Below are 23,115 nucleotides of genomic sequence, written 5' to 3'. Positions count from 1 at the left end.
TTTGTTGAATTTCTGGCATTGCCAGTGAAGCGGAAGACCCAATACTATTATGGACTACTGGACTTTTAGAATATTTTGCTGAGTTTATACATCTATAATATTCAAATAACGGAACTTAAAAAAAGGGGATACAGATAAATGTCCATTTTGTATCTGTGTATTCAAAGTGGTTAGGATAGATATATAGTTACAGTCTCTTAATGAATAGAGGGATTTGTTGTAATGGTGTCTGTAAATAGGATATTAAGTCCACATCTTGTACAGCAATTAACCACTAGGAAGAATGTATGCAATGTGTGAATTATTGAAACTGTCCTACCAATTTGGTTTGAAACTGTCTCATGCTATCTGTTTCTCAATAAAATTATGGGAAAAAAAGAAAAAGAAAAACTTTGTTGAGTGAGAACAAAGAAAAAATGATGAAGGACAAAATCTATCATTTGTCATACTTCCCTTTTAGGTACTTTAAAATCAAGCACTCAAGGACTCACTACCTCCATTCTCACTAGGTTTTTTGTGATCACATAAGAAATAACGAACACCAAGATGGTCTATCTCTAGTTGGAATTTCATTTCATCAATGCTCCAATACTATAATTCTGAGTTCCTGAGCTATTGTTTTCCTTCAGTTAGTCTGTCTTAAGTCTGGGACTAGGAATATGGCTCAGTGGTAGGGCATACATGTGCCTGGCACAGCAGAGGCCCTAGGTCTGATCTCCTGTACTGGCAGGACAAAGTTTCAGCTTAAAGAGATTTGTTAGACTATAAAACTGGACATGAGAGGAAAAATGAAGGAACTTATCCTCAACGAAAGAATAATAATGACAGGTAAGACATGAGTATGCATGCCCATCTTTCATTTTTTCCACCTGAAAACCAGTGGGCTTCTTCCGAACAGTGCATGACACACACAACACATTACCACATATGCCACATAAAGGCCTAATCGGGAGTTTAAAAAATACAGTAACTATTAGCAATTATTTCCATAGACAGAATAACAATAAATTCACAATGAATTTCAAATTATAACTGCCCCATATTTCATACCTTCAGAGTCCCTGATTATGTATGTATCTATGAAAATGACACATACAGGTGTCACTAAAACCATGTCCTCTGGAAAACAGGTGATTAAAAAGTGCACCAAAGTGCTGGATAAGTATGAAAATAATATACACTTCATAATTTGTATGAAGCATTATTATGCTTTCAAAACCCAATTGGAGAATCAGCCATTTTAAATGAATACATATCATAACATGGCATGAATTTTACCTTTACACTGTCACTGATGTAGCTATGTTAACCTCTTCTTGGAATACGAACATACCAGCAGTAAGGGATGCTGAATTACTTTTATGGAGCTAAGCCATACAAAACACACCCGTTATTCCAGCTGCAGGCATTACTTTCCTGGTATTTTACATTTATCTTTTAACATAAATGCTATTTTATAAAAAATGTCTGTTTGGTTAATCTCACCTGACAGATGAGAAGACACATACCATAAATGTAAAAGTCCTAAATTTCCATGCAACATTTTTTACTTGTAGATATTAATTTAGCACTTGTTACTTATTGGCAATATAAAGAAACAGGTAATGTTCTCATTAATGTGCACTACTTACAGGTTCAAGTTAGGCTGAAATTTAATTTCTCTTTAATAGTATATCCTCTGTATGCCATGCAAAATTACAGCAATGTACCCAAAGCATGGAGGCAACAATGTTAAAGAAAAACAGCTAAGGAAAACATGAAATAAAGTTCCACCCACAGGGCTTCCTCTCACTATTTTCGGTGAGTCCTGGAGATGACATGGATCTGAGAATTGGGCAAGTAAACAGAAGCAAGCTGGTCAAGTGAAACCTTCAGTTAGCAGGCAGCTCCCCTCACGAGCATCTTCTGGGATGGAGAACAAAGGAAGCGAGGCTGGAGCCAGAAGCAGGTTTTTCCAAAGAAACTGTTTTAAGCCTGTTTTCTGCTGATGCCTTGCGCAGACATACATCGGAATCTACTGCCTCTATAAACATAGAACGTGAGCTCTCAGGGGCTCTGGTGTACAAAGATGTATGCACGCATCTGGGACCATACCAAACACTGCTCAGATGGGGGGGCGGGTGAGGCTGAAAAATGTACCAGATCTTGGGCATCCACAATCTAGGGACAGAGATGCATTAGCGACGCGCTGACAGGCAGGCAAGTCTTGCTGTCTGAAAACACTATCACAAAATTTAAAGCATGATTCCTTTTTTCTACACAAGGCATCTTTACATCCCCCCCACCTCACTTTAATGTAGCTGTCAGCTAAAGGCTCCTTCGAATTCAGCAACACTAACCAGTGGCTCAGAATGTGCTGCATATTTTTAATAAGTATTTTAAATCATCTCAATTCCAAACGTTACAAACAGTTGTCAACAGTGTATTTCAAAACAAGATGCTCTAAATCCCACAGCTCAAAGATGCTCTGCTTCACAGCTCAATCACAGCTCCCACAACAAACCCCTCTCAATTTTCCATCTTTCCCTTGACAGTCTCTTTTCCCTTTTCATTAAAATATATTCAAGTTTCTCCAAAATTTGTTTTAAAAATCCTTTCTGCTAACCTACTTTGCTTCACTCTTTGCTCTGCTTTCCTCAGCACTTTAGCTTTTGAAATGATTGGCTCTAGTTCATTATTCATTTGAATATTTATTAAGTACCAATGTGCCGTGCACCAAAGTCACAATGGCAGAGAGGCAAAATGTGCCACTCCCCCTATCCTTGGCCATCTGGCTCCCACCCCTAGTCCCACATTTACACACCCTGCTGCTGAGACTGTCCCCATTAAGACACCAATCAGTGCTTGATTGCCAAGTTCAATGACCTGGACTGTACTTCACTTTGTCCTTTCTGCAACAAAAAGATAACTACTTCTAGGCACAGCACACTGTCTTATCATCTTTACTTCTGAGAAAAATGGAAGAAGATCTAAATAAATAGGGATACATTTTACATTTATGACCTGGAAGACCCAGTAGAGAAAAGATGAGAATTCTCCCCAAATCAATTGGTGCTGTAGCACAATCCTTATCAAAATCCCAATGGGTGTTTATTGTTTATAAATAGAAATTGTCAAAGAGATCCCAAAATTTACATGGAAATGCAAAGGACTTAATATGCCCCAACTAATTTTGAACAAAACAAAGAGAATTTAGATATTGCAATCTCAAAACTTACTAAAAAGTTGTAGCAATCAATGCAATGTAGTATCAGCAGTAACAAATGAAGAATGCCTGCAAAATTTGTTTATGGTCACTGGCTTCCTATAAAGATGCCAAAGCTATTTGGGTAAGGATGAGTCTTTTAAAAGGGTTCTGACTCAGGACATATGAGAACTTGTACTGTAACGTCATGTAACTCGGTAGTGCCCCAAATTTTCTGATCAAGGAGATTATGGGGCCAAAGAGGAAAGTGATCGATGATGTAGAGTGTGCCTAAGGAGAGTTACATGGAGAGAAAACATTCTCTCAGGCTTTTCACAGAGAGCAAATTGTTCAAGCAACGGCCGTGACTCATCCACATGGCTGACACTGACAAAGGTTTTAAAATCTGAGGTACAGGATCTCAGCATAAATCCTGAGGGGATTTCACTGACCTTATCAGACCCAAAAGCTACAACAAGAAGTAAAGTTATGCTGAGCTGTAGGGGACGCAGGTCAACAATTTCTGACATTGCCAGTGAAGCGGAAGACCCACTACTATTATGGACTACTGGACCCTTTTAGAATATTTTGCTGAGTTAACACACCTATAATATTCAAATAACAGAACTTAACAAAAAAAGGGGATACAGATGAATGTCCATTTTCTATCTGTGTATTCAAAATAGGATAGATATATAGTTACATTCTCTTAATGAATAGAGGGATTTGTTCTAATTTGTTTGTACATAGGGTATCATGTCCGCATCTTGTACAGCAATTAACCACTAGGAAGAATGTATGCAATGTGTTAATTATTGAAACTATCCTACCAATTTGGTTTGAAACTGTCTCATTGATATTTGTTTCTCAATAAAATTATGGGAAAAATAAAAAAAAATTTAAAAAAGAATTCTGAGACAACTGGGTATTAATATGTTAAAAAAATGAACTGAACCTTACCTCACACAAATACAAAAATCCACTCAAAATAGAACACTGAAATGTACATACCAACCTAAGTGTTGCCATGAAGGAGGAGAAAGCACAACTTTCATACACTGTGGATAGGCAAGAAAAATGGTACAGTCACTTCAGAAAGGGCTTAGTTATTTCTCAAGTTAAACAAGCACACTACTGAGAAATGGTAGTCTTAGCTATATACTCAAGAGAAATGAAAACAGATCCACACAAGCCTTACACAAAAAAACTTAGAGAGCGGTATTCACAATAGCCAAAATCTGGAAATAGTCCAAAGGTCCATCAGCCACTAAGTGCAGAAAACGTGGCATGTTTATGCAATGGAATATTAATTAATAAAAAGGAACACTCCACTAATGTTTTTATTCTATCTGTTCAATTTCTTGAATTCCCCATTCTGCCACTGCATTAATTAAAATCTTTCTAACAAAGCTTTCCAATTAATCTGTTTTTGTTTTGCTTGCATTGAGTTGGGTTTGCTGCGTTGCCCCAGCTGATTCAGAACTGGTGGGCTCAAGCAATCCTCATACCTCAGTTTCTTCTGTGGTCCAACACCTGCTCTTCTCCAGTGTGTTTTCTTCACAATCCCAGAAAAGTGAAAGAAACAAATCTGATCCTGCTTCCCTGCTGAAATCCTTTGGGTTCTCTGGCTCCCTGCCCTGTCCCTCTCGATTGCAAAAGTAAACCTCTAAGTTCTTTTGATAATGTGATGAACAAAGACTTTTAATATGCACCACTAAATATGTATATTTACATCTTCTAAATGTATTAATTTATTACATACACCTATACACAAAACTCATGTTTTAAGGCATGACACAGAAAAGGGATCCCCTTTTCTTCTCCACTCTCACTGTTCCGAACACTCACACCCCCTGGTCTACCCATTCCAATGCAGTCTCAACTCCCAAGCATGCTTGCAGTCTGCTGCTGGTGGTCCAGCATCATTCCTCATCACTTCACCCCACACACCATCTGCCTCAACCTGAACAAACTATCTGTAGTTTCTTCAACAAGCAAGAAAGAAAATTTTAACTTAAAGTTTTGAAATAAACATCTCTGCATTTCTACACTTGTTACTCCTCCTTTCTGCCATGTCCCTTTTCCTTCTCAGCCTCCTGAGCACCCATCATTCACATCAAGTGTCCTTGTTTCTCTCCAGGTGATTATTCTTAAATGTGCTTATTTCTATTGTCCCTAGATTATATTAGACTTACATATTTCCTTTTCTATCCTACAAGCTCTGCCATAGTATTTTAGCTCTTTGGGAACAGAGGACAGTTATACATCCAACCAGCATCTCTCATCACTTAAATATTACCATATGAAGACCAGTTTTGCCTTATATCTCAACCTAATTACTGAACCGAACCAACAAAATCCTCCCCAATTTTAGCAAACGTGACCACCAACATTATTTGCAACCTTCTAAGGGCTGCCAAACAGAACCATGTATAGACCACATGCGAGATGTAATCCAAACAAGTGAGAATCCCACCTCTCAGATGTAGGCGACCTCTTCAGCTATTCTTTCACTCATGTGTAGCCGCCATCATTCATGCTTCATTTGTAAAAGCTCAAAGTGAAATTCCCTCTTGGAGCACAAGGGCCATCCTGACCACTGAAGGAGCTCTCCTCTACTTTCTCAGTCCAGTTAGGCCTCACCTGGTCACCTGAGTGTGATGGCCCACCATGTCGATCATGCCCTCTCTGGCACCAGGAATACCATGTCTTGCTCAGCCATCATCATACACACTCCTCTTGATTCAATTTGGGGTTAACCAAAGCATAGCTGGGTGCTATTCCTGTCAACCCAGCCCTGAAAACTCAGAGCTTTCCTTACGTGAATCCCCCAAAAAGAATCTCTTCTCTGCAATGTCAACTTCTCCCTGCTTTATCGGCCATTCTTTCCTTCTCTAAGATCTCAGGGAAAGATGTTTCTGAATCCTCTCCAAAGAAGATTTAACTGGACAACACTTTTTTAAAATCTTCTCTAGGAACTTTATTCTCTTAGTACCCTGACTTTTACCTCTCTCTCCAGACCTGACTCTGATTCTACTCATGCTACACTTTGATTTCTGTCCACTCACAAAAGCATGTAAGTTAGTTCACGTCACTTTTATTTCCTAATTTCTCCCTTCTGATTCACAACCCAGATCTTCCTTTTACAAACAGCTCTTTCAGATCACCAATCATCTATTCAATGAGATGTCCCCCTTCTGTTCAACTCTTTTGCAAAACTGTCATGATAACTGCTTTTTACTATTTTTCCCATTTCTCCTCCTTTACACTTTCTCCTCTCTGTGCTTTCTTGTCCCTAAATTGCTAGGAGGTTCTTGCTGGTCCAATCTGGTCTGTCTCATCCAATAGCTCTATATCCCAGAGCAAAGCTTTAAATATGCTAATGTGTGACAGCCTGGTCTTAGCTGCCTCTTCCCACATACTCCCACAGTGACCATACCACCGTGACGGGAAAACACCTGAGTCCTAACATACTTTCACTCAGACATGGTAATTTCTGACATGGTAAGGTAATTTTACACCGAGCAGATTATAATGAACATCTTATAAGGTACAATTGCATTCCCAACTGGTCATTTAATTCTTTAAAAAGCAGTTAACACAGGAATCCATTAAAAACACATTCACAAATACTTGCTTAAAATAAAACCATTGTTTTATTCACAGATTCTTTGAGTATAGATCCAATGACTGTACCCACACTATACTGAGTGAAAATTTTCAGTCTTTTTAAAAATAGAGCAGAAATGTAGGGAATATGACAATACACATACAGAATCTTTCAAGATTTTAAAAATTATTTTTCCCAAATCTTTTCTAATTCTCAACTATACCTCAGCGGCAAATTTAAAAAGCTATTTTTCTATACAGTCTTCTAAAGCCCTCAACTTTATTATAGTTCTAATGAAAGATCTGATTATTTTGCATTTTATAATAAATGCTTTTGTGAGTCAACACCGTGTTCTCTGGGTAAGCGTTCAACTGACAGAAACCAGAACCTGGGAATACTGGCCAGTAGCCTTTCAGACACAAGCATTCAGCTTGCCATGTGTGTCAGAATGGAGACTAATTTGGCCAGATACTTAGATGAGGGGCTGGGGAGATGGCTCAGTAGAATAAGCGCTTGCCAAGCACAAGAGCCTGAGTTCAATCACTGGTTCCGAAAAAAAAAAAAAAAGAAAGAAAGAAAAGAAAGATACTTAGATGAAGGCACTTGTGAAGAAGCAAATGCATCAAAGCTGCATTCCATCATGAATTTTATGGAGGTTAAGAATAAAACCCAATCCTAGATCTTACCGCTATCCTCCTAGCGACATGGTATTTCTAGACTTTCATCTTTAAAATTGTATGAAAAATTTTAAGATGTATATATGGGATGATAATGTATTTTAAAAATTAGAGCAGAAAAACGATTTATAATCCCTGAATGACAGGCATGTTTACACAGGCTGACATTCCTTATCTTTAAGGACTTTAAGGGGAAAACCCTTCCTCTACATGTACTTACAATGCGATTCCTTCTCCAGTAAAAACATAAAATTAAGACTTTTAAGATCCTATTTGTGGGGCTGGTGAGATGGCTCAGTGGTCTAAAGCACCTACTTAGAACAAGCTTAGCAAAGCACGGGGACCGCGGTTCAATCCCCCAGCACCACATGCCAGCCAGCCCCGCCCCCTGGTGGGCTGAGCTGGCCACACACACACACACACATAAATAAATAATTAAAAAAAATTAAAAAAAAAAAAAAAAGATCCTATTTGTTCTATTGCCTACTATTAAAGTGACCATTACTAAAATGTATAAAGAATGTGTTCCTGAGGAACACTAAAAATCTTCATGCTACCAACATTAAAACAACTGCTTTTAATACTGTGGTAGAGATCTGCCTTACGTAGCAGAAGGGAAAGGCAAACCTAACTGATTTAGTGGAATACGGAAAAGAGAATCCAGGACTTCATGGATGACTTCATGGATGATACTGACCTATATCAGTAAGTAAGGTTCAGGGTTTCTGGTTTTGTGTTTTGGTCCCCCAAAGGAAGTTCTTTCCCAGGATAGAAAAGGTGCTAAATACAAAGGGAAACAAAGGCAATGTTCAAAAAATGAGAAAACTGTAAGGTCAGGCATGGAATCACAGACTTGTAACCCCAGAACTCAAGAGGCTGAAGCACGAGGATCACTGGAAGGCCAAGGATAGCCTGGGCTTTATAGTGAATTCATAGCCAGCCAGAACTACATAGTGAGATCTTGTGTCTCTCAATTAATCAATCAATCAGTCAGTCAGTCAATCAGCCAATCAGTCAAATCAATTCCTGTGTCTCAAAAATAAAAAATGAACTCAGTATGTACTCAGTATGAAGACTTTGATTTCAATCCCCAGTACTGCAACAACAAAAAATTGTTATGTATCCCTGAATGAATTTTTAATTTTTTTTTTGTATTTTAGAGAAGGGTCTACAGGGTGTTCAGAGCCTCACTGCTAGATCGGACTTGTAGTGATCTGCCTGTTTACAGTCTCCCAAGTGCTGGGATTATGTGCACGCGCCACCACACCCAGCCTCCATGGCAGTCTCAGTGTGCCCCTGAGGTGGGGCCCTGAATGAATTTTTAATTTTTTTTCTCTATTAATACTTTGCAAGAGTGATTAAACTTATAATTTTGTTCTTACAAAATAATTTTATGCTTTGAAATATTAGAAAATACTTGAGCGCAGACATCTATGTCTCTCAAAAGAGACATAGTCTTGCCACATTGCCTATGCTGGCACTGAACTCCTGGGCTCAAGTGATCTTCCTGCCTCAATTTCCACGTAGCTGAGATTAAGGCACATGCCACTGTGCCAAGAGTTAGGAAGAAACAGCTTTTAATAAATACTGATACCAAAATTCTGGTATGACACAATATTCTTTTTTTTTTTTTTTTTTTTTCAGGTTACATTGCAAACTTTATTGATCATTCACATATCTGTGTTTCTGCAATATCACAATTCGTGCATTTATACATTTTTTTTCAACAAATAATACACTGCATATATTCTTCTTAGTGGTTAATTGCTGTACAAGATGCAGACTTGTGATCCTACTTACAAACACCATTAGAAAAAATCATTCTATTCATTAAGAGAATGCAACTATATATCTATCCCAACCACTTTGAATACACAGATACAAAATGGACATTCATAGTTATACCCCATTTTTTTTTAAGTTCCGTTGTTGAATATTATAGGTGTGTAAACTCAGCGAAATATTCTAAAAGAGTACAGAAGCCCATAATAGCATTGGGTCTTCTGTTTAATTGGCAATGTAGGACACAATATTCAATTATGGTTTTTCTGAAACAAGGTTACAGGCTGGCTTTGAACTCACTATGCAGCTGAGGCTGGCCTCAAATTTATGGCAATCCTCCTGCCTCAGCCTCCTGGATGCTGGGATCACAGGTGTGCCACCATGCCTGACAAATGAATTTACATTTTGCTCAAATTAGAGAGCTTACACTAGCTTGTGGGTAGATCTGATGTGCTGTTAAATGCTGTACATAATTATGGATGTGTATATAAACAATATATTTCAGCCTAAATTGAATTGTTCTATGGTAGTCTCTTTTGTGAATATCATTATACTAAAAAAAGCATCCCTCAGCACTGAGGTGCACGTAAAGCTGACATTTTACATAATGTGTGCCCCTGCCTGTCTTTTAATATTAATTTGATTTCTTTTATCTGTCTCTCACTGTAAAATGCTAGTCAACTAAAAGAAAGAACAAGAGGAAAAAGAGCATTTTATAAGGATTTCAAATCTTAAACCAGCGATGAAAAATAATGTCCATGAATACTGATTCAAGCTTAATATCATATGATCATTTAACATAACAAACTAGTCCTGAGCTTAACCATTTACTATGGCTGCAGTGAGTGAAAGTGAAATATAGCTGAAACAAGTGTGATCAATTCTACCCATCACTGGAAGAGCCCTTTATATCTTGCATCCTGAAGAGTAATTATTCTTCTCTAAAACACACAAACAGATCAACCACATGGACTATTCAACTAGAAATGTGGTGTGGCTTGTATCTATCTATCCCTCCCCGAGCCTCCTAAGGTCACAGGTGGGGCACTGACTCCTGGTGCAGTGCTAAGATGAAGGGCACCAGGTCTGAGAGTGTGAGTGCTGCTGCCCTAAGCAGCCTGGATAAGATACAAGGACAGACGGAGCTGTGGTCTTCCTTTATCTTCCTGCTTTGCTGCCTTCTGCCTGCCATGAACTGTTTCTCCTCTGCCTTGCCCCTCTGTCATCCACCCTCCCTTGGTGCCTCATGATTACGGACTAAAGCCACTACAAACTAGAAGCTAAATAAACCTTTCCGCCTTTAACTTTGGGTGTAGGGTATTTTCTTACAGCAAGAAGAAACTAAGACAAAATGATATAATGGAAAATCTTTAATCATTCAGTAACTCTACAGGTCAGTGCTAGTTTATATGAAATACAATAATCATGAAACAAATCATGAGTGATTTAATAATCAATTTAAAGTATTCTCAGTTGTTAGAACAAATCCAAGACCAACACTTTTACTACTTAATTGCTAATGAACTATTAGAAAACAGCAAACTGGAGATGTCTCAATCTGCTGGAAAGTTTGTGGTTTTTCTATATTTTACTAGTGTTTCTTCAAGATCAATAAGGACCACATGATAAAAAATTACCCTCCAGTAATTAAATTAAAATACATTCAAATTTAAGAATATATTTAATTAGATTCCCCACTGTTACAGATGGAGAAAATGAGACGGAAAAGATAAAAACACTCATCAAAGTCACAACATAGGCTGGGTATGTTGGCACAGGCCTGTGATTCCAGCAATCGGGAGGATGAGGTAGGAGAATCACTGAGTTTAAGGCCAATCTGGGCTACATAGTGAGTTCAAGACCAACCAGGACTATACAGCAAGACCCTGTCTCAAAAAAACAAACAAACAGAACAAAACACGCACATACATAAACCAAAGACCCGAGAAGTGTCAGAACAGGAGCCAGTAGGGTACAAGCTGACCTTTATCACCATCCCTCTCCAGCTCAAGAGAAAGTGCAGTCTTCTCCAACTGACCGTCAACAACCTCAGAGCTAGCATCAGGCCTTCCTCACATACTACTTATGATGGTCATTGCAGAAACTCTTCTCTTTGTGTCATTTAAAATAGAGTCTCTAATTAGTTTGAAGATAATGATATTCAGTGTAATAAAGATTGTTATTCTATATGATTTTGAAATTTCATTTTACTTTTGCATAAAATATCAATAAGTAAAATGAGGAATTTTTTTTTTTTTTTGTTCCTTGAATGCCTTCAGATCACTTTGGCATGGCTGGAGTGTTGTGGGGATCGAACTACAGCAAACTGAGGCTGCCAGCATTGTGGAAGCAGCCACTTAAAGAACTGAGCTAGGGCTGGTCCCCCAAATAAGGATTTTTTTTTTTTTTTTGTCAATAAGTAAAATGAAAAAGTAAACTCATAACAGAAAAAAAAATAAAAGTATCAAAAACACTCATGGTAAATAAAACCTACAAAAGTAGTACTAAACAAACTTCTACCTTTTGATACAAACTGCTCCATTTTTTAAAAAAGAATGATTTTTCATCATCAAGAAAGAACATCTGACATCAATTAACTCTCAACAACTTTAAAGTGAAAAATTAAATACAAAATTACCTTTGAAGGCTTCAAGCTCCTTCCTGTAAGGGAGGGGAAAAAAAAAAAGAAGAGAAAATGAAAATTTCAAATAATATATTCCCAGTACAAACTGCTATTAGGTTACAACAAAAATGTATGTACTTCAAAATGCCCAAAGTGGTGGTTTTGAATACTGACATACCAACTATTCTTTATTAAATTACCAACACAATTAGCCAAAGGCATTTATTCTCATTTATATTACCGATAAGTGACTAAAATTAGCCAAAACTGAAATTATTAAAATATTGTAAGAAAACAGAATACATTTTAATGTAAGTATGAATCATCTCATATAATTTTATAAAAATACTTAATGCAATTTTCCCTCCACTGATAAATGCTAGGTAATAGATTTTAAGATTTTAACTAAAATTATCCAGAACAGATGCAGTTATTTCCTCTTTCAGCAGCAAAGAAGAAAAGAGAAAAGCACACATCAAAGAACTGAGATCCTCAACTCATTCTGTCACCGAAAGACCTGCCTCCAGGAACCTTCTGTTGATTTTGTCAATGTCAATTATGGACACTGACAGTTTCCTGGGGGAAATATACAGCAGAGAAACACAGACATCAATCACAAAACAAACACTTTGTGACAAAGAAGCAAAGGCAAATTGTTTTCAGCTTTTCCCTTATCATTTTGTAATCATGTCTTTTCTTAGAATCAAGTATTATAGAAAGTAGTTTTGAGGAGGTAAGTTTCTTTACTAAAGGCCTGTTACCCCACTTAAAACTGTAAGACATTTACCTTTTACTTGCACTCTAGGTTTTACTAAAAATCTAGTTGTTTTGAATTTTCCAATCAGTGTTCTACATTCATAATACCCCTTATGTTCAAAAGCAGCAGCCTACGATTCACAGCTGGTAGTTGGGCTGGCACGATGCCTGCTGAAAGGCCAAGCAGATACTGTTCTTTTTATAACTTTCCAGCACCAGAGTCCATAAACTATGAAAGAGAATATAATTTTCAATCCTATCTTTTCAAAAGACTGTTCAACTGTTTTCCTTCATCCAAGTCAGCTTCATAGTTACAAGCTTGGTTAGCTACAAATTAAAGATCCTTAAAATCTACTCTAGACCCCAATCATGGGATGAAGCCAAAATCGTCCTAAGAAAATTCTGTAAAGATCTTTAATCCCCTTCTTATTGATGCCCTCAGGGTAACAAGTCCCTGAAGCCACAGGTAAGGAGCTAAGAGTAAACAGAACACTCAATTCAATATCCTAGTGCAGAATTCTTCTTCTCTCTGATTATAGTCTGTAGAGTGCTTCCGATTTCAGAATGTGACTGTAAGCAAGTCTAAAAAGGCACCAGATTTAGAAAGAGAAAACAGAATAATTTCCTGCACACTTCTGTTCTCCATCTCCACCCCAAAGCCCACCAATGGTTACAAAGAGGCCTGCAATGCTGGTTGCCGTGAGTAACTTTGGGGTAGAGGAAGAGTGAAGCGCTGCCTCTCCCTAGGAGGCGCAGCCTTCTCTCCCTCATCCAGTGAGCCCTGGGAACCTCTTTTCTACAGGGGCTCTTTACACAGATTGGACTCTAGTGATCCTCCTGTTTTCAGCTTCCCAAGTGTTGGGATTACAGGCGTATGCCACCTGCTCAGTCTCAGTGCATCCTGGGCGCAGAGCCACCAAGGCAGGCATCTCAGGTGCTTTAATCCACTAGCTATCTGGCCTTCCTCCTCTTTTGGGCTTTGTCTATTTACACATCAGGACTCTTCACCACAACTGGTCATAAAACTAAGTAATTTAATTGAGTAAGTTCTTGTACTCAATTCCTATGAGGGAAGAGTGGTGGGGATAATGGCAGTACAGATAAATGGGACAAAGAAAAACTTAGTGTACTGGGATTTAGGAAGAAGCGATCAAGTGAAGCAGCAGAAGCACCAGGAGCATGCAGAGTTCTCCAGCACAAGGTGGCCAGCACCACTGTTAGCCTAAAAGGCATCTGGAAAGCAGAATTTCTAAGAGCAGCGGAGGCAGCAGCCCGAGAAGGCGCGGAGGCCAAGGGTCAGCCAAACGTAGGAAACACCCTTGCGAGCAGCAACACTTGGCCACTGGCTTGTCCTCAAGCAAGTACTTCAGAACAGCAGGCCAAGTGAAGGGAAACCATTTCAGGTACAAAGGTAGCGGCTTCTCAGTGCTGACCTACAAAATCCAGTTTTATTTTTAGCAGCAGAATAGCACGAGCAAGGCTGTGCTAAGGAAGATTTGCTGTGACAGGCAGATGCACTGGAAAGGGAAAGAACAAGAGCAGGGTGCACTGAGGAGCTACAGGCGGATTTGGAGAAGAGCTCACTGGTGCCTGGTGAGAGCAGCACATGCTGCACTGGTGAGGAAAAGGTTTCCGATGTGAAAACCGCCAGGCAAGACTCGCAGCCCGTGACCAGGGTTGAGCCTGGGGGGGCGGGGGCAGAAGGGGCTGAGGATGGCATGCAGGAGGGCTCCAGTCTGATCATCAAGAGGGAGGCAAAGTCACCGTGAGGAAATTTAGGGCGAAGAACAGAGTGTGGGACACTTGGAACAACCCAGTGGCCAGGATGCCCAAGTCCAGCGACGGCGCAGCTAGCACTCCCATCCCCTCCGGCTCACTCAGGATTTGGCTCTTCCAGACTCCACTCTCTCACTCTTGCTAAACACAACTGGGGGGCACAGGGGTGCTTTCAGGCTGAGTTTCTGCACCAGGACCCCACAGACCAGGCCAAAGCAGAATGGAGTCATTCTTGCTAAATGCCACATAATGAAATGGAAACATTAAGGACATTGTTATGGCTTCTATCTAGATGTCCCAGCAAAGCCTCATGGGTCCACAGGGGTGGCTGCTGGAAGGAGTGGCCTCTAAGGGCATTTGCTACAGCAGGCCTGCTGGTAGGAGAGGGTCTGCTCTGAAGAGATGGAGCGGGTGTGACCAGAAGGGAGATTCCAGCCGGCTCCTTCCCCTCCTTCCTGCCTTCCTCTGCCCCATAGCCTCAATGCATAAGCAGTTCTCCTCTGCCAGCCATCCCACCTCAGAGCTTGCTAACCAGTGAAGTGACCCAAAGATTCCCAAAACAGACCAGTGTTTACAGAAAACAGCAGATTCTAGTTGATATAATTTAGACAGAATTTGTGTTCCCCAAGGGTTTATATGTGGAAGTCTGGGCCCCAGGGCAGTGGTATTAGAAGGTGGAGCCTAGAGGCCATGGAGCCCTGCCCTGGGGAGGGATTACTTAGTTTTCAGGGTATTGCCACTAAGTACCTACTAGGCTGAACTGTTCTTAAAGAGGAATGCTGACCCCTTCCAGCCCTCTTGCGGTTTCCTGCCTTCTATGACCTCTTCTGCCTGTACTCACTTCACTATGAGGCCACTCCTCATGAGGCCTTCCTGAAACTGGGTAGAAGCTGAAGCCATGTTCTTGCACCTCCAGAACTGTATGCTGCTATTAAAGCAATGACAAATGGACTAACATGCCAGCCTGGCTGTGGCAGTATAGCAAGGAAGCCCTCCTGCTCAACCCTCACAAGAAACACTAACTGCTGTGGCTCCAGCATGGTTGTCCCACCAGAACGTGCACTGAGGCTTAGCTTTTCAAGGCAGCCTATCTGCAGGGACGCTTGGGTGAGCCCTGGATCCTGGGGCGGAGTGACATGAGGAGATGAGTACTGTTTTGCAGAGGCGAGTACTCCTAGTACCAGAAGAACTGCTGTGAGCGTGGGCTGTGAGAAAGCAAGGCTGTCTCCACAGTCTCCTTTGTGCTGTCACCTGTGTGCCTGCTTTCCACCCTGCCTACAGCAGGATGCTCTCACCAGAGGCCAATCAGATACAGCCAACTGACCACAGACTTGCAGTCTCCAAAACTGTGAGCTAAGAAGACTTCTCTTGGTTCTCCAGTCTCCAGGTATTCTGTTACAGCAATGGAAAATGGACTGGAACAGGGATGTTACACCTTCTAGAGCTTTCTATCATAACAGCCTGCTGCAGCACATGTGCCATCATTTCACCACTAGTGGACTAGGATATTAATCAGCTTTTCTCTACTGTGAGATCAAACTCAGGACCTTGTGCTAGCTAGGCAAGCACTTATTCCACTGAGCTATCTCCCTGGCCCTTTCTACTGTTCTGTTTCCTTGTTTCTGCTTTATAAAATCCACATTCTGCTGTTGCTCAATAGGTGTTTCCATTCTAGTTTGTAGAAAGGAACCTCCCTGATTTATGGATCACAAGTAAGTCAGATCTACAACTAATTGCCAGTAATTTTTTAAAAACATCTGGTGATCACAGGAAGATTCTAGAACACAGGAAAGCACCACTGGCCTCCTCTTTTACAGTCGTCTGCCTCCTGATAGAACCCTGGGAGTCATAAGGTCTTCCAAGCCTGCCCACTTGCATTAGCATCTGTCTCTGGACGTGAGCACCCGGCGTTACTTTGTGCCCTGATAATGTACTTGACCTCTGGTTGTGGGTGGCTGATGAATTGAGTGGCTCAAGTTGCAGTTTAAAGGAACTGGCTGCCAATGCAGTAAGCAGTAACTGCTGCAGAGGGTGTGAACCTGGGCATGAGAAGGTAAGAGGATTTGGGTTTCTCCTCCTCATTCTCTGTTTCTCATATACCAAGGGAAGAGAAATCATTGGTTACTGTGGTCAAGATCTCAGGAACAAAAGCACAATTTAAGTGGTGGACCCAGGTCAGGCATCTATAAAATTAAGTCTCCTATAAGAGCATAAGCTAGTCACCAAACGGGACAATCAACCTCAGGTTACCACTGGACACAAGGAAATGTACAAGAAATGCTGGGAAACAGTATTTGTGACCCAAACCTGCTCATCTCCGTTAGGCTTTTATCTCCTCTCAGAGAGACCCAAAAGGCAACATAAAACTGGAGTGCTTAATTTCTAAAGATCTGACCTAGTAACAACAAACAGAATTGGACCGGCCTGATAGCTCAGTGGGCTAAAGTATCTGCTTAGGCAGAGCGCAGCAGCCGTGCTAGCCCTGCCTATAGGGTGTGCTGAGACAGCAATTTAGTCTGGGCATGGTGGCGTGTGCCAGTAATCCTAGCACTTAGGAGGCTGAAAATAAGAGAATCACTGAGTCTGATCTACGTAGTGAGATGCTGTAGACCTTATATTAAATACACTGGGGGGGGCACGGAACCAGGGATTGAACTCAGGCCCTTGCGCTTGCCAGGCAAGTACTTATTCTACTAAGCCATCTCCCCGGCTTAAATACATTTTTTTAAAAAAGAGTTATAATAGTCTTTATTGCTAAGATTGCAGATGAATAAAACTGTTTACCTAACACATACATGGAAATTAAAGCCTCCTGAATTAGATGCAGTGAACAGGATCCCCCATTAGAGACTTTTCTCTCATTGCTAAAACCCAATGCCAAAAGTTATGGGAGGAAAAGTTTATTTAGCTCACAGTTTGTGGAGGTTTCAGTCTATCATCAGCTGGCTCCAAGGCAGGGTGGCACATGGCAGAGGGTGGCTTATGGCAGTAGAAGACACCATAAGCAACAAGGGACCTTAATCACATCCTTCAGCCCCTTTCACACTGTATCTAGACTGCTGGGCTTAGGAAGTGCCAAACCAATCAGTGGATTGGTTAGCAATCACACGCCAGCATCACATGCTCAGTGCTGGGTATGGAACCCAGGGCTTCAGGCATGCTACGCGCAGCCACACCCCAGCCCTTAGTGGAATTTTTAGTTTAACTGGTGTTCAGAAGCTTCAGAGACAATGGAGTTCTAAAATAGTTTTTAAAATTCTTCTTTTTTTTTTTTTTACCCCCATGAGCAGAATATATTTACGGAGGGAAAGAAAGCTCCTGTCCAAGAGAAGGACAGGAGGGGGGCCCAAGCTGGTTGTCCTCAAAAATTTTTAGTATGAAAAGGTAAGAATTCAAGCTACCCTATACCCAGTTTGGTGAAAGTGATACAACTCCTCCAGCTTCCCTTCATCCTACTTTGCATGAACAGTCAAAATACAGTAATTCTGTTTGAACTGAGTTTCCTCACTGGAAGAAAAAACAGCTATCTCCTCATCCCCTAAAAAAAAACACTGTTAACCAATCTGAAAACTCAGAGATAATTCACAGTGACTTACACGCACGCACCAAAACAGAGCTTAGGGCTGTGTCAAGAACCTCCTGCCTCAGCCTCCCAGTGTACTGAGGATGAGAATCCCTAGCACTGAAGGGAAAACAAATAATTCCTAAGTGAAAGAACTCCTAAGTGAAAGAACTTGAAAAGTTTCCTGAAGAATTCGGGGCCTTAACTGGGACCTCTGACCAAGACACGAGACCTTTACCAACTGGCACCATATGATGGGACCTGAGCATGACCAGAAGAGTGGGAGAGAAAGGCTGATCCCCCAGAAAGGACTTGAGTGACGAGGAAATCTCCCCTGCCCCAGTGAAAAGCAAAGCCTGGAAAACCACAAAAGACTTTTTGAGAGCCATGTGTAAAGTGTTCTCCACTGACACAAAATGGTCTGTCATCCAGACCTGTAGGCAAAAGTACAATAAGCCCGTTCACTGATGCTACATTTCCCTGAGAAGCCCCTTTCTGACAGCATTCTGGCATCCAACAAGCTGATGATACAAATGTCAGCTACAGCTGCCCTCTCTGCAAAGGGATTCTCTCCTGAGACCAGCAGAGCTCATTTTTTTTTTTTTTTTTTTTTAAAGATAGGATGGGAGCTACAGGACTGGTTAAACCAGTAATTACTGCAGAACATTTCCAGAGGACCTTTGAACAAGATAAGAAACAAAAGGCTTCTAAATTACTGGCCTTGCAATTACAGCAGCTCCATGGCAACCAGCGGGTAACCTAGAATGATCTCTGGCCAGCACCAGGGCACTGCTCCAACAAGCAACCCCTAAAACAGCAGTTTAATCTATAGAAGCGACTCTAGCCTTTGTCTGCTAAACATTTCTCTTTGCCATCTGACACAATCTGGGTCAACTTTTGTCTAAGCCAAATGGTGCAATACAGCTTGCCTCCAATGGAAATGTGACCGCCCAGGCCAGGTCTTCAAAGTCCTTTGCAGCCTGTCCTGGGCAGAGAGGAAGATGACAGTCCACAAAAGCCCAATTTAACTGAAATACCCAGGTCTTATGGGTCACACTCAGTGTCAACCCGAGGAATGACAAATACAGAGCCCAACAAATTTAAGCAGACCCCACTAAGCCTCTTCCTATACTACCTTACCATTTAAGAACAGAGGTCACACAAGGCTTTGTGCCAGCAAGAAGAGACTTAATTCCTTCGAGATTAATAAATCCACATGCCAGTCCACATGACCACCCTTCAAGATCTCAGCGCTGTCAGCAGGATGGTTATTTCCAGTTTCCCAGTGGTTCCAACCCTTAATGTACTTGTAACAGGTTCCCCCAGATTCTACATGGTTTACCATGGTGAACCTACGTTCAAACCTTCTTGAGACCACTGACTCTGTTTACTGTCACATGGAACAACATGTGGACACCAGGCCTCGAGTTCACCGCACCGTCCTATTTCTCTTAAATTCTTCACTATGACCAGAGCACCCCCAGTTTCCTAGAGGTTAGATCTCGTGAAATATGAGCTTGTTAAAGTTGCAAACTGCATGACATGTGGAGGCACACACTTGTAATCCCAGTGCTCAGGAAGCTGAGGCAAGAGGATCTCAGGTAAGGCCAACCTGGACTACATAGTGAGGCCCTGCCTTAAAAAATGAAGCGCCATGTGTAAGACCTCTGGGTTCTATCACTAGCACCACGTACACACACACACAATTACAGTGATGAAAAAACTACAATGTGGCCCTTTCTGCTGAAACAACCAGGGTTCCTTAAATACTGGCCTGCTTATAACAGAAAGCAGTGAAAGGTTTTCTTTACCTTGTAGGCAACGAGCCTAGGAAAGACTGCTTTATCTATCAAGCTTGCTCCCTGTGCTTTGTGTTGTCTTTTATGCAGGCCTTCATTACTTAACACAAGTAAATCCCAACATTAAAAAAGCCGAAGTCCTTGTTGACAACTAGGTAACTTTCTTTATTTTCCTTTTGAAGTCTTTTAATTATCACTCTGGATAAAAAAATGACTATTTCACTGTGCCTTGCAATCCTATTTGATGTGTCTGTTACTGCCTTGGTGCTGAGGATGGAAGGGCTCAGCACATCCCGGGTATGTGTTCTACTGCTGAGCTATCCCCAGGCCTGAGCCAGTGGTTCGCCTTTCCGATATTTTAGACCACCTTCTCCAAATCACCCCTGTGCTTCCCTGCTAGAGGTTGGACCAGGGCCTGGCACAGGTTAAACATGTGCTCTACTATGAGCTACATTCCAGCCCCTCAAATTCTAAATTTCTGACCTCAAATTAACTTTGGGATTTTTCCAATTGGGCCCTGGAAAGCTCAAAAGATACCTTTCACTTTGTAAAAGTGAGACATTAAACTAACTAGGCTTATTTGATATGTTAAATTATATAGGAAGCACTGCTCAACAGTAAGTGAAGCTCAGTCTTCTTTAAATTTCGTCTATGGGTATGTTATTGACAAAAGTGTGCAAAAATCAAAGATTCTTCAGAACAGAAATTAAGATGATGTCAATTATAATTCTGGTTATGTTAAATTTTTGTATGCCACACAAATAATCAACTTTGCTGGTAAGTTATGGGCTATAACAGACTCTCAGATTTATTTATTTATTTTTATATATTTGTCACTATGCAGTTTGGACTCCTAGTTAATGATCCTCTTGTTTTCAGCCTCCCCATCATGGGGATTTTAGGCATGTGCCACCACACTCAGTCTCTGTGGCTAGCTCAGGATGCCCAGGGGCAGGGCTGGCATGGCATGCAGTACCAGGAATTGAACCCCAATCCCTGTGCTTGCCGGAGCAGGCACTTAGCCCACTGAGTTATCTCCCTGGCCCTACTCTCAGATTTTTAACCGTGGCCTTCCTAAGTCTTTGACTTCCATGGACAATTATCATTTTGATTTCTGTCTAAAAGTATGTGCAATCGCCTATAGTTCCACGCCACTGCTTCTTCACAGAGATTCGTGGAAAAGTGTCCAATAAGTATTCTTGAATACAAAGTTTATCTGTTTTTGAGAAAGGGCTTCACTACGTTGCCACCCTGGTCTTGAACTTGACTCCTAGGCTCAATGGACCTTCCTACATCAGCCTACAGCCGGGACTACAGCACCCAGCTCTTGAATTCAAGTGTGCCACTGCACCTGGCTTCTGATGATAATTTTCTAGTAACTTTAAGATCATACAGTTAGACTGGGTAAAGGTTTCTAAAACTCCAATGAAAAAACTGATAGCTTCATGAAGCTTCTAAGCAAGATCAAGAATATATAAGGCTGAGTGTGGTGGCCCAGCCTTTAATCTCAGCACTAGGGAGGCTGAGGCAGGAGGATCAAAGTGAGCTCAAGGCCATCTTGAACTATATACACAGTGAGATCATGCCTTAAAAAACCAATAATAATAATAATAACAACAACAATAAACATGGATCTGAATGAGGATAATTTTTAGAATAACGTTTAGTTCTCTTTAATGCTTTATTTTCCAGATTTTGGAAAAATTTTAAGCTACTTAACAATAGGTTATAATTGGAAATAACTGGTTTGTATTCCTAGTCTAGAAAGACTTAACAGTCCAACCTGAGGATCTTTATCGAACACTCCAGCAAAGCAAACTTAAAAAGAATCCATGTGGTCAATCCCTATCTTTTCTGCACCTATAGAAATAACCAGGCCAACTTCGATGAGGATAAACTTATTTTGGCAACACATTAGTCTCTAAATGTGTATAGTAAAAGTGGGATTGACTGCCAAGAAAGAAATCTGTTTGAGAAGAAAACCCACAGTATTGCTGTTATTAGACTGGGCAGAACAGAAGGCAACAGAAACGCAGAAAGCCGGCAAGCACATTCTGCAGTCCCAAAACGGCTAGATTTGCTTCTGCCTTTTTTTTTGGTTGGAACCGGGGATTGAACTCAGGCCCTTGAGCTTGCCAGGCAAGCGCTTATTCTACTGAGCCATCTTTCCGGCCCCTCGAAGCCCTGTTCTAACCATGGAGTACTTTACTCTTAAAGTTTGGTTACGTATTATCACAACTGTCTTGTTGGTACGAAAGGGTGATCTGCCTACCACATACAAGGCTCTGGATTTAATCCTCAGGACCAGGAGAAATAAAAAGCTGATTTTTCACTTTTATATTTAAAAATTTGGTTTTTCCCCATAGTTTAATAGTATTTTCAGAACATCAAATAAGTTCAATTGAAATGCTTTTTCTTTCTTTCTTTTTTTTTTTGGATTTTAAATAGTAAAATTTATTCAATCAGCAAATGTCTTTATAAAATTTAGCACAACAAACCCAGAAACTGAAACATTCAAAAAAATAGTAAGAATAATGAAGACTCAAAAGCTAGCAGGAGTACTTTCAAAGAGTAAAACTGCTATTTAATCATTTTCTCTATAGGGACTGATTTATGAGAACAGGATAAAAATAACACATCACAACTAGTACATTTTCAGGATGCTATAAGAAGTACACTGAATCGATCTATGCAGAGATTTCAACTACATCAGACTCAGAGATGCAAACGTAATCAGGGGCGCTGCTGCGAAAACGTCTCCACAGGCAGTCTCACACAGACGGAAACGCTCTCTCGGCATGCCAACACTGCCCCCCTAACATCCTGGATAAAAAGCTAACACACAACGCCACATTCACGATGCCAACTGCAAAGCCAACTCCAAGATCTTCTTTCTTCAGGTCTCAAAATGTTAAGGGTAAAATTTGAGTTGTTCTGTTTTGGCTGGGTTTCCTGTTTGATTATGCAGCCAGCTGCGTGAACACAGCTGAAGCTGGACTGGCAGGAGCCTCCGCCCAGCTGAGGTGAACTTTCTCTTAGAAACTCCATTTTCACCTACTCCTTAAGCAGAGCCCAGCCAGCATGACATTTCTACCTTTTACAACAAAATCTAAATGACTAGTTTATTGTAAAAACTGCACCATATCCTTATCATGCTATTACTATAAATAAGCTGATATATTTATCGTTTGATACACAGTTTAGAAAGATGACAGAAACCCAGAATCTCAGCCAGTTTTTTTTTTTTTTTTTTTTGGCAGTACCAGGGATCAAACTTAGAACCCTGCGCTTGCCAGGCAGGTGCTTGTGCCACTGAGCTGTTTCTCTAGCCCTAGCCAGCTATATA

The 23,115-nt window shown here is 40.7% G+C and overlaps 1 protein-coding gene across 2 annotated transcripts in view; it reads right to left on the bottom strand.

Annotated features, from left to right (window-relative positions):
• Positions 1–23,115, bottom strand: part of Dtnbp1 (dystrobrevin binding protein 1) — a 146,417-nt gene that overhangs the window by 43,843 nt on the left and 79,459 nt on the right. For both annotated transcript variants that reach the window (XM_023712154.1, XM_004628342.2), the window contains one exon: positions 11,892–11,914. In XM_023712154.1, coding sequence (XP_023567922.1) covers positions 11,892–11,914 — 23 coding nt within the window. The remainder of the gene's footprint in view (positions 1–11,891; positions 11,915–23,115) is intronic.

This window comes from Octodon degus, unplaced genomic scaffold (genome assembly GCF_000260255.1).
Source record: "Octodon degus isolate 3935 unplaced genomic scaffold, OctDeg1.0 scaffold00023, whole genome shotgun sequence".
Lineage (NCBI taxonomy): Eukaryota > Metazoa > Chordata > Mammalia > Rodentia > Octodontidae > Octodon > Octodon degus.
This window is presented reverse-complemented; position numbering and strand designations above follow the sequence as displayed.